Source organism: Scleropages formosus, chromosome 19 (genome assembly GCF_900964775.1).
Source record: "Scleropages formosus chromosome 19, fSclFor1.1, whole genome shotgun sequence".
NCBI classification, from domain to species: domain Eukaryota; kingdom Metazoa; phylum Chordata; class Actinopteri; order Osteoglossiformes; family Osteoglossidae; genus Scleropages; species Scleropages formosus.
Genome location: NC_041824.1, coordinates 14,511,038 through 14,526,003, shown reverse-complemented (window position 1 = coordinate 14,526,003; position 14,966 = coordinate 14,511,038). Strand labels below are relative to the sequence as shown.

General features: G+C 42.8%; 1 protein-coding gene across 3 annotated transcripts in view; it reads right to left on the bottom strand.

Annotated features, from left to right (window-relative positions):
• Positions 1-1,012: 1,012 nt before the first annotated feature.
• LOC108939286 (vitamin D3 receptor A) overlaps positions 1,013-14,966 on the bottom strand; it is a 34,567-nt gene continuing 20,613 nt past the window's right edge. For 2 of the 3 annotated variants that reach the window (XM_018760477.2, XM_018760475.2), the window contains exons 3-10: positions 10,585-10,732; positions 9,172-9,302; positions 7,746-7,930; positions 7,385-7,484; positions 5,416-5,596; positions 4,057-4,208; positions 3,846-3,962; positions 1,013-3,745 (exon numbers count right to left, since the gene is read on the bottom strand). In XM_018760477.2, the coding sequence (XP_018615993.1) occupies positions 3,492-3,745; positions 3,846-3,962; positions 4,057-4,208; positions 5,416-5,596; positions 7,385-7,484; positions 7,746-7,930; positions 9,172-9,302; positions 10,585-10,730 (1,266 nt within the window). In that variant the 5' untranslated portion in view covers positions 10,731-10,732 and the 3' untranslated portion in view covers positions 1,013-3,491. The remainder of the gene's footprint in view (positions 3,746-3,845; positions 3,963-4,056; positions 4,209-5,415; positions 5,597-7,384; positions 7,485-7,745; positions 7,931-9,171; positions 9,303-10,584; positions 10,733-14,966) is intronic. The other variant, XM_018760478.2, reaches the window with a different exon arrangement.

The following is a 14,966-nucleotide window of genomic DNA, read 5'->3' as shown; positions in this document are numbered from 1 at the left end:
GTGGTTGAGTACAGGACCCCTGCATGAGTATGTGTTTCTGTACATCTGTTTGCATGTTCTTGCGTCTTTATAATCTTATGGACTGATAAAGAAACTGAGCTGTTTATAAAATCCGTAACAATGGTTTTTACGTACCAGGACATTATACACCTTTGCCCCACTAATTCTTCCAAGGGATCTCCGCTCTCCAAACCCACTTCTGACCACAGAGCGGTAAACCCACATTGAGAAGATCGACAAATGTTTATTTAAAAAAAAAAATAAAAAATTCCTTGCACTCTGAGGAATGTGATCTGGAACACACCCTCAAACCTGACCTCTCCTAGCTGGAATGCACACATCAGTAAGCCATATGTCTCACTTAGGCTTAGCAAAGAACACACAAGTGGTTCAGAATACCGAGATCCGGTCGTGAATATGATTCGCACGCGGAGGAGAGCATTTAAATTTGTTATTTCTACACTCACATGTGACTTCACACAAACATACACAACTTAAGATAGCAACTAAAGGGGACCACATGAATTTAGCGATTACCCATTGCTACATCAGCAAAGGGAGTGGGCAGCTTGGCTCGCTGGTCACTGACGACATCCATCTAAGACCCGCACCTCTATTTAACACAAAGTTTAAAGGTAGCTGTTCAGTGTTCTGTCATGACACTAAGACTTCTGATCTGCTGGCCACACTATGTCTAGTCTTTGAGATGCCTTGAGGTAATCATCCAGAATGTGAACGGAACAAAATAAATATTTTTTTATTATCGTAATAGATGCACACATGCAAAAAAAACGAGCACAGATCACAGAGGTAGTTCATTTAAAGTTCCAAAGTCTCTGCTGATCTTCTGTTTAAAACCAGTCTGTGACTGAAACACTGCAGCCAGCACTGGAACAGAAAAAAAAATCAACTGGAACAAAACACAAAGTGTACACTCAAACAGGGGCATTTCCTTGCTGTGGGGTTCCTATATTACAAACAAAGAATAAAAATCTGATTTTTTATTTTTTTATTTTTTTTTTTTTAAACTAGCTGCTTAGTTCCTGTACAAGTGAGGTGGTGACCAGTTGCTTCGTAAGTTTGAAGACAACCACACGGAAAAACCACAGGGCAGCTCAGATACTCGTCATGCTCTTTTAAGCAGCATGACTGAGCAGCAAAAGGCTGTACTTGTGCCCAAAAAGGCTGGTGGTTCAAATCCAAATTCAAGCCAGTTTAACCAGAACTGTACTAGCAAACATATTGAGCTATGTTATATTCATGAAAAAGAAAAAAACATCTGTAATAACTTTAAAGATGTATTTCTGTGAGCCACTTTGGATTACAGCCCTAGATAGGTAAATGAACACACTTGACCAGTAACTGTTGGCCACAACCAAGATCAGAGCTCCACTTTGGCACTTGGAGAGCTACAAAAAGAGCTCAGGATACCAGTTGTGGAAAGAGCAGGAAGAGCCACTGCTGGTTTTCCATTTTGCTAATCATGTACTGGCTGTTACTCTGCGTTCTCAAGAGCTTTTTGGTGCCACACTGTACATATGCGCACACACACGGGTGGGGGGTGGGGTTACCACATGCAGTTTCCATGTAAATCTGCACATATGCGCACACAGAGACTTTGATCTTCCACCCTGTGAAATGACTGCAACCAGCAGCACCACCTTGATGTTCACTGTACCAGTCCTCTGCGGGAAGCCTCACTGGTTACAAACGTAGTATTTCAGTTTTTTTTCCCACAGCATTCCCTGGTGAGCTTCATCAGTACGACACCCACACCGACACACAAAGATCAGGGCCACCGGGATGGAAAAACTCATTTAATGAGAAAGGGATTTATGGGACTGGCCAGTAGCACAACTGCGGTAGGCTGTCCTGTAGGACCTAGGACCACCGCAGTCTTCATTACATTAACACACACTGCTGTGACAAGGACAATCAACTAATCTGGTGACTTTTCATTTTGTCTCTGAGACAATACTACCAAGAAAGTACAGCGTGATTCTTTAATCTTCCATACGTACGTGTTTATGGCTTTCAGTACACAGCAGCAACAAGTTTAGTGTAAATTCCTCTCCTGTTTTCCAGTATAAACACACATTTAAAACATTTCTATGCACCCCACTGCTCTCGTCAGTTACAGAACCTCAAGAATAAACCATTCAAAACTATGCATTCACACCAAAAGGCATAGCCTGAAATACTCGAATAAGAAATGTTATAGCAAAAAGAGAAACTAAAAATATAATTGTTCATATATTTGCATATATTTTCAGAGCATATTAACATTTAATTACTTCAGTAATAGCTACTTTGCCATGGATATATACAAAAAAAGTGGTATTTACACAAAGTAAGCACAAGAGGGCAGGACTAACCAACACGAGGCAGAAAGGCTCGTTTCAAAACAAGTCCTCCGGCTCCGAAATTGATTAACACTGGAGTCTCACTAGGACAAGATTTAGAAAAATGTTCAACGCATCAGAGCAAAGCTGGCCTTCAAAACACTGTTGCACTGACAGAAAACACTGAATATTTTACGGGAAATAAGAAGGTACACTGGCAAAGCAGAACAGCACTGCTTTGGGTGCTCAAAGCATTATTATCGGTCTGAATTATTTAAGCTTACATAATGGACTGATACAATTTGCCTGTGATAAATTGCTCATTTATACTGAAACATAAGTGCATTATAGCAGCTGCATTCCTGTCCATGTCAAGCCCATGCTCCAGCTCAGTCAGTTGCTTTGCTGCCATGCACTTGTGTGTACTGTGAGAAACACCGTGCTGCCACCCTGTTCACACTGCCCCCCCAAAAGTCAGTCCTGACCACATCAGAACTCCTTGGTTGTAAGTCACAGCCTGGCATGAAGACGGCGCCTTCTGAAAAACACCAGAGCAACTGCACCAGTCACACCCGCGGGCTGGATCTCTTCCGACACAAACAGCCACCACACGGCTGGGACAGACCAGCTCCTCTGTCAGCCCATGCAATGCTGGCCAGTGTTCATTAAATATCCTCATATACAAACATCAAAAATAGAAGGCCACTCAGAACCCTATTTATAGCCAGCCGCACGTGCATTTATGCCAGCTCGCTCTGGGTCCTGCTCATAAATGCATCTCTTGTGAAGCACGCAAACACAAACGGACAGGGTAGGGTACGCTGAAAAACCCCACTATTGAGAGGGGACCAACTACTTCTTTATCTAAAACCCTTTCTTAAATATAAGTAGCAGTGTGGTATGTCATATGCGTGTATATATACTAAATATATACAAATAAAATATCTATATAAACTTTCAGCATTCCCTTTTCTTTGTATTTAATAATTCTGAAGCTTCTAAAACCCTAGCCTGACCTCTCGATCTACCTGGTCCCAAACATCTGTCCCTATCCTTACCCCCTCTGTTGAGACCTCTGAGGCCAGGGGTAGGACCACACCACTACAACACCACTCCGTCAGGCCTCCAACCCTTTCTAACCACAGGGTGCTAGGAGACCTCGCTGCCAAACACCTCCAGCACCAGTGGCGTGAGCTGCATGCTGTGCTCAGGCTGGAAGGACAGCGAGCGGTACTGCTTGGAGTGCTCCTCATTCAGGCTGCGCAGATCTGCTAGCTTTTGGATCATCTTGGCGTAGAGCAGCCGGCCACCTGGGTGGTGCACCCTGATATAGGCTTGCAACACCTCCGACATGCGGTCCTGCAAGGACTCCACGCGGGCATGGTCTTGCACTCCCGGTCGGTCTGTGTTTGAGGAGAGGAGGCAAGAATGTGCGAATGAAGAAGCAGGTCATATGGACAGACAGTGCGAGCAGCCCTAAGCAGGCAGGACGTAGCTTCGTACCAGGAGACAGGAGGCAGATAGCCATTAGTAGCACATGTTCCTCCTCATGGAGGTTCAGCTTCTTTAGTCCCACCTGGAACTTGACCAGTGGCTCCAACAGCTCAAGGGTGTGTCCAGCTATGGGAAAAGGGGGTTGCAGGGAGTCAGCAGGTGCAGGTGAGCAAAGAGGGTGAGCATAGGGGGCAGCAGGCATTTCCACATCCAGCCTCACCTTTGGTAACATCATTGATGCAGTATTTGAAGTCGGGAGCCCCACAACTCCAGGACATGTCCTCCAGGCTGAAAGACTGGTTGGAGCGTAACATGATGACTTCAATGGCACTGGACTTGAGCAGCGCAATCTGGTCCTCTGCGGTCAGATCTCTGTGGCACAGACAGAACATTAAAGGTTTGCCTCAACCCTTGCAACACAACACTCTGAAGCGTTATAGGCTTGCTGACTGCTACTGTGGCCGGCAGCAGGCTTCAGAAAATGCAAGGCATCTATCCCGACAATAAATCAGAATTTGGGGAGGGGGGGGACGACGACACACACGGACGGACACCCAAAAAAAAAAAAAAAAAAAGGTCACAGCCTTGGGTTTCTGGTTTGAAAAAGGAAGGGGGAAAACCCTAAGCCAAAATTAACTCTGCTTTTAACCTAGCCACAGTCCACACAGTAATAAAGAGAAATGGCTAACTATGAGTCCTGACCATGATTTACTGTGTGTACATAAATAAAATAAATAGAAATAAATTAAAAATAGACAGTTCCAGAATTAGTGGGCAGAGAAAGTCAACGAGTCTGGCAAGTTCAGCAAAAGGTACCTTCTGGCACTATTTTGATCTGTGTGTAGTGGCGGGCGGGGGTCGCTTGTTGCAGGCGGCAAATGAAACAAAGAACCATGTAAACAGGTTGATTGCATCAGCACCACTCATCTGAGCACTCTGGGGGAGTTGGATGGACAAGATGTGCCGACAGCTTAGAGCCATGTACTGTTTCCTGGACAACAAGAGTTCTGCAAATACATTCTGAATTCCTATTATAGAAAAGTGATGTTGCCAGTTCAATCCTCGTTGCATCAACTACCTTTTTGGATCGGATATCCAAAGAGCAGTGGAGAAAAAGCAGGAAAAAAGTAATAATGGCATTCACATTGCGCCAAAACGGAAAGAACCGTGTATCCACATTGAAAACTTTGTCATTTCAAAATTCTCTGCATTTTGTCTTGCCTTTTCGTAACAATTTATCCAGAAACACTAGGTCTAACCAAATGACAGATGAAGTAAATTTACATGACCCCTGTGAAGAATTTCAACCTAAATGAAAAAAATAACATACACCTACGCCCATACTGTAGAAGCACTTCATGTACTGCTGCATTATAAAAAAAAGTTCATTTTATAGATGTTTCTTTAGAACTGATTAAAAATAAATACATACAATGTCAGTCTAACAGTTCTCTTTAAACAATAGCCAACATATTCACCATGTGAGCCATACACCATTGGCCCAGTGCTGACTCCTCCCACCCACACAGGTATGGACAGACACAAACACAGACACTGAAAGCAGAGCCCAGGCTCTCACCTAAACCCTGGTATCATCTTGGCAAAGCCAATAACCTTCTGGATGCTGTAGCTGACTAAGTCAGCTAGATGTGGCAGCATGGAAAGGCGTGAACTACTATCCTCGCTGGACTCGGGGCTACCACTGCTGTCTTGATACATCATCAGGAGGCTGCTGAAATTTAGCTTTGTGTCAACAGACTCTGTAAAACAAAGGACAGAACATTAGAGGAACATCACCTCCAGAGAAGAAACTGTGATAAAGTACAAACAAGCTGGAATTATTTTTAAAAAATAAATAAATAAATAAATAAATAAATAAAAAAAAGGATTTTTCATGGAAAAATAGATGGCTCTTTTTCAAAAGATTTTATTCATAGGCTTCCCTCTCACAATAAGGAAAAAAAATGTGTTCTTGACTCACAAAAGATTATCCCATTTTTTCCCCCAAATAAGTAAACATTCAGAAATCTCACTCATGCAACCTATTCTAAACACCTTTAAATCTAAACTTGGGACCCACATGTTCAAAATCTCATGTAATACATTCACATTTGCACACTCTTTTTTCTAACCCCATTCCCTTTTTCATCATTCATCTTGCTATTGTTTCTTTTTATTTTGTTGTTCTTAGGTGGTATTGTGGGTGGCACAATTTGGACCGAAGTCTGTTCTAAACTCGACTTGTTAAAAAATCCAAAGTCACTTTTACCTCGAAAACAACCAATAAAAGCTGATGTTGCTCATTTTATTCAAAAGTTAGATCCTATTCAAAAAAATCAATTGAATCTAGAACAAACAATGAAGCAAACTTGCAACCTTTGGGTCCAAAGGCAGCAGCTCTAACGACTACTCTACTAGCTGTCCCTAATAAAATCTTAATTTTGATATACCTAAATTGATTTATATATTATACTTAAAAATCTTGAATATAATAAGTACTCAAGGAAATATGAATGCATGCTACATTTTACAATCACTGAAAATAAAAATACTGTTCCAGATCTTAATAGACTCTTATTCAGTGCCAATTCTGGACCAATTTACTCCATAAAAATGTACTGTATTCCTGATCTTGTTACTGATCACAAAACACGAACACCAGACAGGAGCTATAAATGTGAAAGTGAATTTAATGAATGTAGTTGTCATATATGCTTCAGTGTGCTCTGCTGCCAGCAAACAGCTGGGAGCAGAAAAACAGATCACTTTCTCTCTGCATAAATGCAGGCATTTTAGAGAACAGGTAAGTGCAGGAGGTGTAACTCAGAGGAGGCAGCATAATTCAAGGTACACATTCATCTGAAATCTATAAATCACAAAACAACATTTGTAACCTTTAAATACTAAGCACACCTCACCTGAACGCTGATCCATCCCTTAGTTACCTACCAACAGTACTGCTGTGAGAAATTCCCATCTACAGTCTTATGTAGAACTGCAGAAAGATCCCTGTAAGTCCTCAATGGTGCCTCTTGCCCACCTAACTTTAAAACTCACTAGCACTGCATTAATTTGTGTGCCATGGTTGCCAGCTAATTACTGGATTAATTACAAAAATCTTACTAATGAATGAACATCCCCAAAATCTTGAACCGTAACAGTCCACCATATGGATAAGCCCCTCTCAGACATGAGACTATTCAGACTCACCAGTAGGTGGTGCCCTAGTGAATGTGTCTTCACCCACTGAGTTCATATGTTCTAAGTCAAAACCTAAAACATAAACAGGCCTTCACTAATTGTTAATTAGCTTTTAAAACTTTATGTGTTGGAATGTTATGCTTGAGGGTTTTTAACTGCCTTTTCAGTCTGCCTACCCTATCTGCAACTTTGCTGTGGGCTGATTTTGTTGTTTGCTGTGTCCTTGGGTTTCTAAGAAGGCCCATCTAATATTATAACAGTAATAACAGCAGCAAGTGCTGTAACTGAACACAAATGCAAGCGCAAATTGCAGGGCGTATGACCATGACACGAAGGCCAAGACTCACCTGGCGAGTGGCTGAAGGAGTCGGAAGAGGCATCTGACAGTGAGTGGAGAGAGGCAGCACGGCTGGCACTGCGTGTTACCGGTCCATCTCGCACCGGGGGCTGCATTACCAACATGCAAACAAACACATTACAAACACACAGGGACACAAATAAAAAAAGAGAGCAAAAAAATGGTTGGTCAGATTGGTCACCATGACAATTTGGTTCTAAATCCCCCAACATCAATTTCAAAAGTCATTAAGTGTGCCAATTTGAATTCATCATTTCAATTCAACAGAAAAACATGTAACACGTGACATTTACGTATTTAATCAAGGAGAGCACGCTATTACTGAGATCTGAACCAGCACTGGTACAGACCCGGAATCGGGTGAAGTCAGAGTAGGAGTCATCGTAGGTCTTATGATGAGCTTCCACGAGGGTGGCAATGACCTGGCTCTGCTCTTCACTTAGCCTGGGCCGCTGTGCCTCCCTCAACGCCTCTTCCTCTTTACGTTTCATGATCAGCTCCTTCTTCCTCTGTACCTCCTCATCTGTCAAAATGACTGACAGAAAAATGAAGGACGGGGGGGTTGTTTAATGACTGTGTGGGTCAAGACAATTTCTTGATTCTTTCGTAAGCAGTTTTCCCACAAGCAGCTGTTTATCGCTAGAGGTAAACCTCAATACGCCACATAGCAACAGTGACACCTGAACTCTCGGAAAGAGATGATGTCTATGCATTTGGTCCTACTGGAAAATGGGATTGTCATCCTCTTTGTTTCATCAGTGCTGCCCTTCAGTCTCAAAATCACAAAATTGACGGTCAGCGAATTCATACCCAGATTCTTGGAGTAGTAGCTAAAATTAGGGCTGTACATTGCACTACAATCTAGACCCATGGGCCCCAATAGATTTTGCGTGTAGACGGAATGGGGGAAGAAAAAAGTTTGAAGGAGGATAACGGACGGTACTGTTCACGGCCTTTTTGTTCCTCAATTTACAGATGCCAACCCCTAACCCTGTAAACAACAGAAGTCCCCACAGCATCTTCAGGGGCTGCCAACTGGGCTGCCTTGCATTTTTTACATAGCTTGTGCCAGTGTGAAGCTAGAATCCAAATCTCCCACTGCTGCTTACTGATTGGATGATTCTAGACACACCTCTGACCTCTGGGTGATACTCTCCCCACCAGTGACCCAGCAAAGACAAAGAGACCCTTTTCCCATGTTTGCCTTCCTCTCCCCCAGTTACTTTCTTTACTGGGTGCCAGTGTGAGTAGTGATAGCACTTTGCCTTTCTCGTGCTCCACCTCCACTCTAGAATAAAATCTGGGTCAGGTTTCCGATTTTGTGGGAGACTTGATACGATTCCTGCCCTATTATTCCCTCTTCTTGACCATCACTCCACCTTTCTTTCCCTACTCATTACTGTTGTGCATTGCAAAAAAAAATCTGCCTTCTTACTGCTTCTTTGTTCATGTCTGGTTGCACTGCCACTTTTCATAAAATGATGAGGGAGTCATGAAGTGTTTTACTGTGAGAAAGAGAGCCAACTTACAGCCTATGATAAAGATGAGAAAATGACTATTACTTGCAGTATATAAAAGCTTTTGCATCACAGCAGCACTAGTTAGCAAATGCAGGAAGTGTTATCAATGATATCACCTTTTTATGCACAGTGCAAAGATATGCAATTCTTCAACTTGCTGTCAGCAAAATTCAGAAAGAACGAGTTGGGTGAGGACACACAATTAGCATATGTTCTGAGAGTCAAAGGGAAACAGAGCTGACTAAAAGGAACTCACACTCCTTCATCATGCCGATGTCTACGCAGCGCTTGAGCCGGCAGGCCTGACAGTGCCGTCGGTTGTCCTTGGTGATAGTGCAGCTGCCGTTGAAGGGGCACGTGAAGCTGGCCTTGCGCTTCATGCTGCGCCTACACAGCGCACAATGTACAGAACAGGAGGAAAGAGACAGTTTTAAAGAGGTCAAACTCAAATACATTATTTAACAGGCAGGATGCATCTGCTCAAGCAGAGAAACTTTGCAACCTCACACTTTCACCAATTTACACAGCTGGACTTTTTACAGGGGCAACAGACTATCTAGGTTAAGTGTCCTGCTAAAGGGTGGAAGAAGAGTTGATCCCTGGAGTAGCTCCGTCACAGTTTCAGTGACCAAAAGTCCAGATTCTCCACAACATCTGCTGTCTATCCCCCCCCCCCTCAGGAACATGGAACCGTACATCCTATTACTTCAGATAAACATCAATGTTCAAATAAACCTCTATTCCAGTTCACTCAGTCAAGAGATACCCAGATGGACTGTAGCCAGTCTGGGCAAAAGGAGAGAAGGAACAAAAAGCTTTCAACATCAGAATGTATCTCACAATGCAGCATCCTGCACAAAAGTAAATTAAACAAACCACCAATGTCCTCCCTCTTCAAGCTGGGTGAAAACAAGTAAAAAGTAACATTTCCTTTGTAGCTATGCCAGCTATGAGCACTCTTTACACAAAGACCTGCACAAGGTCAGTATTCACCTGAACAACACACACACACACACACACACACACACACACACACACAGGTGCGAGATGCCCGCTTCCTTAAATACCTGGAATACTGGAGGGAATGGCTGACAGAGGGCAAAGTTTTATGAGGTATGCAGGGAGTCAGAGATTGTGATCAAAAAAAAAAAAAAAAAAAAAAAAAAGCTCCACTCGTTTTCAGCTCTATCTGCAAAACTTTCACACAGAAACACGGCAAAAACGTGTCTTTCAGGAATCCAACACTTGCTATCTGATCACAGCAGACATGTCACAGGGCTGTTGTGTAGGTCCTGCATCCTATGAAATGTTTGGTAGATTGTGACCATATTCTGCGGACCCTTAAGTTTTTACTGTCATCACAGATACTATAAAGGTATTAAATTTACATTTATCTGACACTTTTCTAGAAAGCAACATGCAATTATTTACCCATTGATGCAGCTTCACAATTTTTACTGGAGCAATTTAGGGTAAGTATCCTGCTCAAGGGTACAACAGCTGAAGGTGGGAATGAAACCTGTGATCTCTGAGTCCAAAGGCAGCAGCTCAAACCACTACACTACCAGCTGTATTACAAATCGCACGCACGCACGCACGCACTATGAACAACAGCTGACTATATCGGTCATTTATCATCCCCTTCACAGCCACCACCAATCTTGCCCACCTGAAGAAGCCCTTGCAGCCCTCACAGGTCATGGCATTGAAGTGGAAGCCAGTGGCCTTGTCGCCACAGACCCCGCAGATACGTGGCACATTGCGGTCAAACTCATCCGGCCCTGCTGCTGAGGTGCTCACTGCTGTGGTCTCCATCACTGCGGGAGGTTGTGAAGAGACAGGCCATTAGAAAGCAAGCCATTAAAACAAGCAAACTGACCGCAGATATCTCTTCCTTCCTACGTGGTTGTGGAAGCAGTAGGCAAACATGTGACTGCCTTTCAGTATTTTCATACCATGGGAGTTTACAAAGATCTGTACACTGGTGTCATTCGCAAGTCCCCAGTTGAAGAGGCTCATACCTAGCACAGAGGTAATTTTGGTTGTAATAACCCAAATTGGTTACATTTTCGCCAAACCAAAACAACAAAAAATGTCACTGATGTGAACGAAGCATCACAAACATTACAATCTGGAGCTAAATGCGGTTATCAATCAGTACTCCAAAGTATCCATATACCAATTATTCTAAAGCATTATGATTATTTTTACTTCAATATAGATTTGTTTTTTGGATAATGTATGAACTACTCTTGCAGTGTTTTTGGAATGCATAAAGTGTTACCTTATTGTTTTAAATGTACGGTATTGAAAACCATACTTTTAAATTAAAATACTAAACCAAAATAAAGATTTTAAACTGAACAATATGTAAGTTTGTATCAAGCTATTCAGAACACTTCCGTAGCCCCATGTTCCAATCATCAACTGATTTATGCTCTGACTGGTGCCTAATGCCAATGAGTCCTCCTCCTCATATTATTATTATTATTATTATTATTATTATTATTTAAATCGGCATTTTTAAAAGGCCATTTCAAATAAGAAAAAACAATGTCTTTTGTAATACTGGATTTCAAATTCAAATGAGAAAATATTGTGAGACCAGAGGCATTAGGCTAGTCTGCACTCATATGTTGGAGGTTAAATAAAGTCCTATTGAGACATAGCGTCAAATATGAAGCATCCTATCTGTGAAACATTTTGCATCGGGGCTTCTTAAATTGGGGACTCCCTGTATTAAAATACTGAAAGGATAACAATCAAAAAAAGCAGTGAAAGAATATTCTAGCCCAATTTATGGAATACAAAAGGATAACGTTTAGTCCGGACCAGCGTTAATTAAAACATGTCAGTAAGTAGAAGGGCAAGAAACACACAGGTCCGCTGTCCAACACCGAGATGTTCACCCCCGGTCATGCACTTGTGCCCCTGGCTAGCATGACTCCCCTTTCAGAACAGCAGTGTATGAGCCTCAAGCCCACTAATGGTTGAGTCTGTGAGGAGTGTATTAGGAAAAATTTATGATTAATCATGTTACACTGCTACTTTATATTTTTTAAATCACTTTAAGTCTCAAAATTAGCTTCATATCAACATGATGGTTCAGCTTCATGTAGCTCATGTGTACATAAGACTACCTTAAACCTGCAACCATTCAGCACACTTCCTTCATTACTTGCAGCCCAAATACTCTATGAACCAGAAGTATGAGAGTGGCGATTCCAAGTGGTTTATTACAGAGTCTTTCCAGGGGGTTTGACAGGAAGCCTAAATATAAGCCCGTGGCTCCGTCACTGTGCTCTCTGCTGACTCTCCCAATACAGAATTCCAAGAACTATCCAATCTGTTCCTTCTCGGAGGGTAAATGTGCATTTCACTGATGTAAGCCCATACTTTCACTGTGCTTACTTGTTCTTCTACAACAATACTAATCCCCATCCTTAGAGAACATGTCCATGTATGCTTCTGGCAACAAGCAGCACAAAGACAGTATTCCTGAAACACATGGTGGAGTTGGAGAGACAGATACCAGAGGACCTGGAAAGCCCATTAATCCATGAACCTTCCACAGCTGGTGCCAGTGGGATTCGGTGGCGATGTGGGAACCAAACAATATTTGGAAATCATAACTGCAACATTTTGCAACAAACTGAATAATTTAAAATGTGATAATGGGTTTATTTATCATGCTGCTTCCAGGAAAATGGAGAGGAGAGGTGGTACTGTTACGCCCACATGCTGACCGCTGAAAAACAACAACCTCTCCTTCATTAAAATCAATGATAAGTGAACCTGTCGAGGCCACAGCAGAAGAATGATGCTGGGGGCCCTTCTCCTAGCCACAGCCGCGCTGTTTTTGTACTCACTGAACATAATGGACATTTAAAAACCTCATGTGTAAACACACACAACTACAGAATGATTGGGAATGACCTAGAGTATAGAACAGACCCACTGCATCCATGAATGGTACTTAAGTCAACGACCAACTAGTTGCTTGCGCATGTGTGCGAGCACACATACATACACTTTCTGAACCTTCAACGTTTTCCATTAAAAAGTTGACACAGGTATTGTGTCATCGCATAAAAATAGACTCCAGCAACACGTATATAAACTTCGTCAACACTGAGAATACTCACCTTTTTGTATATTTTTGAATTCTAACATTTGACCTTATTCACACCTTCACAACACGTGGAAAACTCCCCACTTAGGTTCCCACCTGTAATACTACAAAAGGCAAGTGGTGAAAACCCAGATGAACATCACTAGATCATCACTGTCTTTCTTTATCTTTCTTCCACCTTTTTCTCTCCCAGTACCACCATACTCACTTTGACTTACCTACAAGCACAACGTGCTCAGGCAGCCTGTGACTTGGCGATAAAGTCATGGAGCTTGAACAGACAAGCCTGCGCGTTTGTATCCATGCTAGCTACCAAAAGGGATCCGTAACCAGAAGATGAAATCATTAGAGACAATTGAAGCCAGGCTGTTTTGCCCACAAAGACTGCACTGGGAACTAATGGTGATGGTTGCTGCTTTTCATGCACGATTTAACCAGATGCCTGACCACGCAAGCACCCTCTTAGTTACACAAGCCACCTGCCGTAACAATACAGTCACTTAGAGGCAGAAGCAGGGATGCCATGTATGTACATGTTCTGAGGTACAGAAAGCAAAAGCACACATTCCCTCCATGGTGGTGTTTAAGGAGGCAAGGGCTGTTTGTGTTGGTGAGACCAGAGCCAAGGACAAGCAGGGACCAGTTACTCCCATCACTCCCTACAGTTCTCTCTCTCCAGCTCCCGTGTTTGGGTTGAAGTCACAACTTTCCAAATAGGTGGGCTGTCCTTTCCATTGACTCTGCCCCAGGAAAGTGCCCACCAAACCCAAGTTTTGGAGGAGAGGTGCCTAATTTTATGGCCAGCCTGGGACTTGTCCTGTGAACTTTGTACCTCATTCCTGTCCCAGCAGAAAACAAACAGGCAGCTAACACAACTGGCAGTGGGACAAATGGGGGGGGGAGAGAGAGAGAGTTTACAGATTACTGTGGCATGGGGAGCAACCATACAATGACTCACAAAATGGAGGAAACCAGGACATAAACACAGGGGGACAAGTGCACATCAGGACCAAGAAAATGAATTCCACTTTAAACAGATTACAGACCACCACCGTCCACAACACACAGACAGCTGACTGGTCAAAAAAAAAAAAAAAAAAAAAGCAGAGGTGCTGCTATCTGGCGCAATCATAGGCATTGCCTTTTTTCCTCAACCACTCTTAACAGTCTTCTTCAACCGTGAATCTGCACCCCCCACCTCACAAACACACACAGTACAGTGGTAAAACCCACCTGTGATGTCAGTGACTGTAGGCATACAGCCATTTCCACAGCCATTCTAGAGGAGACCTTTGAGAATGTTTAACCATGTTCTTCCTATCTGGGGAAATATGGGCAGTTCAGTCTCTGCGAGTAAACAGTCCTTTATCAGTCTCTGCACTGAGGGGGCGAGAACAAGGGGGTGACAATGCTTAAAGCATCCTCATCTGATTGGTCTGGAGGTTATACTACGCACCAGGTGGTGGCACTTGTAAGAGGCTTGGGCCCCTTCGGCATGGAACACCAACAGCCCTGGCTGGACAGGAAAAAATCCATAGGTCATGGCTGAGATCACCAAGAGAATTTAAATAAAATAAATAAATAAATGAATGAATGAATGAATGAAAAAAATACTACTAGCAGTTAGGTGCACACGGTAGGAAAAAATGGCTGGTGCCCTCTGAACCAGGATTCCATGGACTTACTGCATCTACAACAACACAGGTGTGGCACAAAGTTGTCAATAAATTTCATCATGAACACACACAGGCCATAAGGGACTTCAATCAAGGCGTCACCCTAACCTTGGCTCAGCCTAAAGTTCAGTCCTACCAATCACTCCAGGACAATGAATCAGCAAAGCAGGCCAAAAACAGACACTGGCATGACAGCAAAGTTCACAGCCTTGTACTGCATCTCAAGGCATTTTATCAGTATGG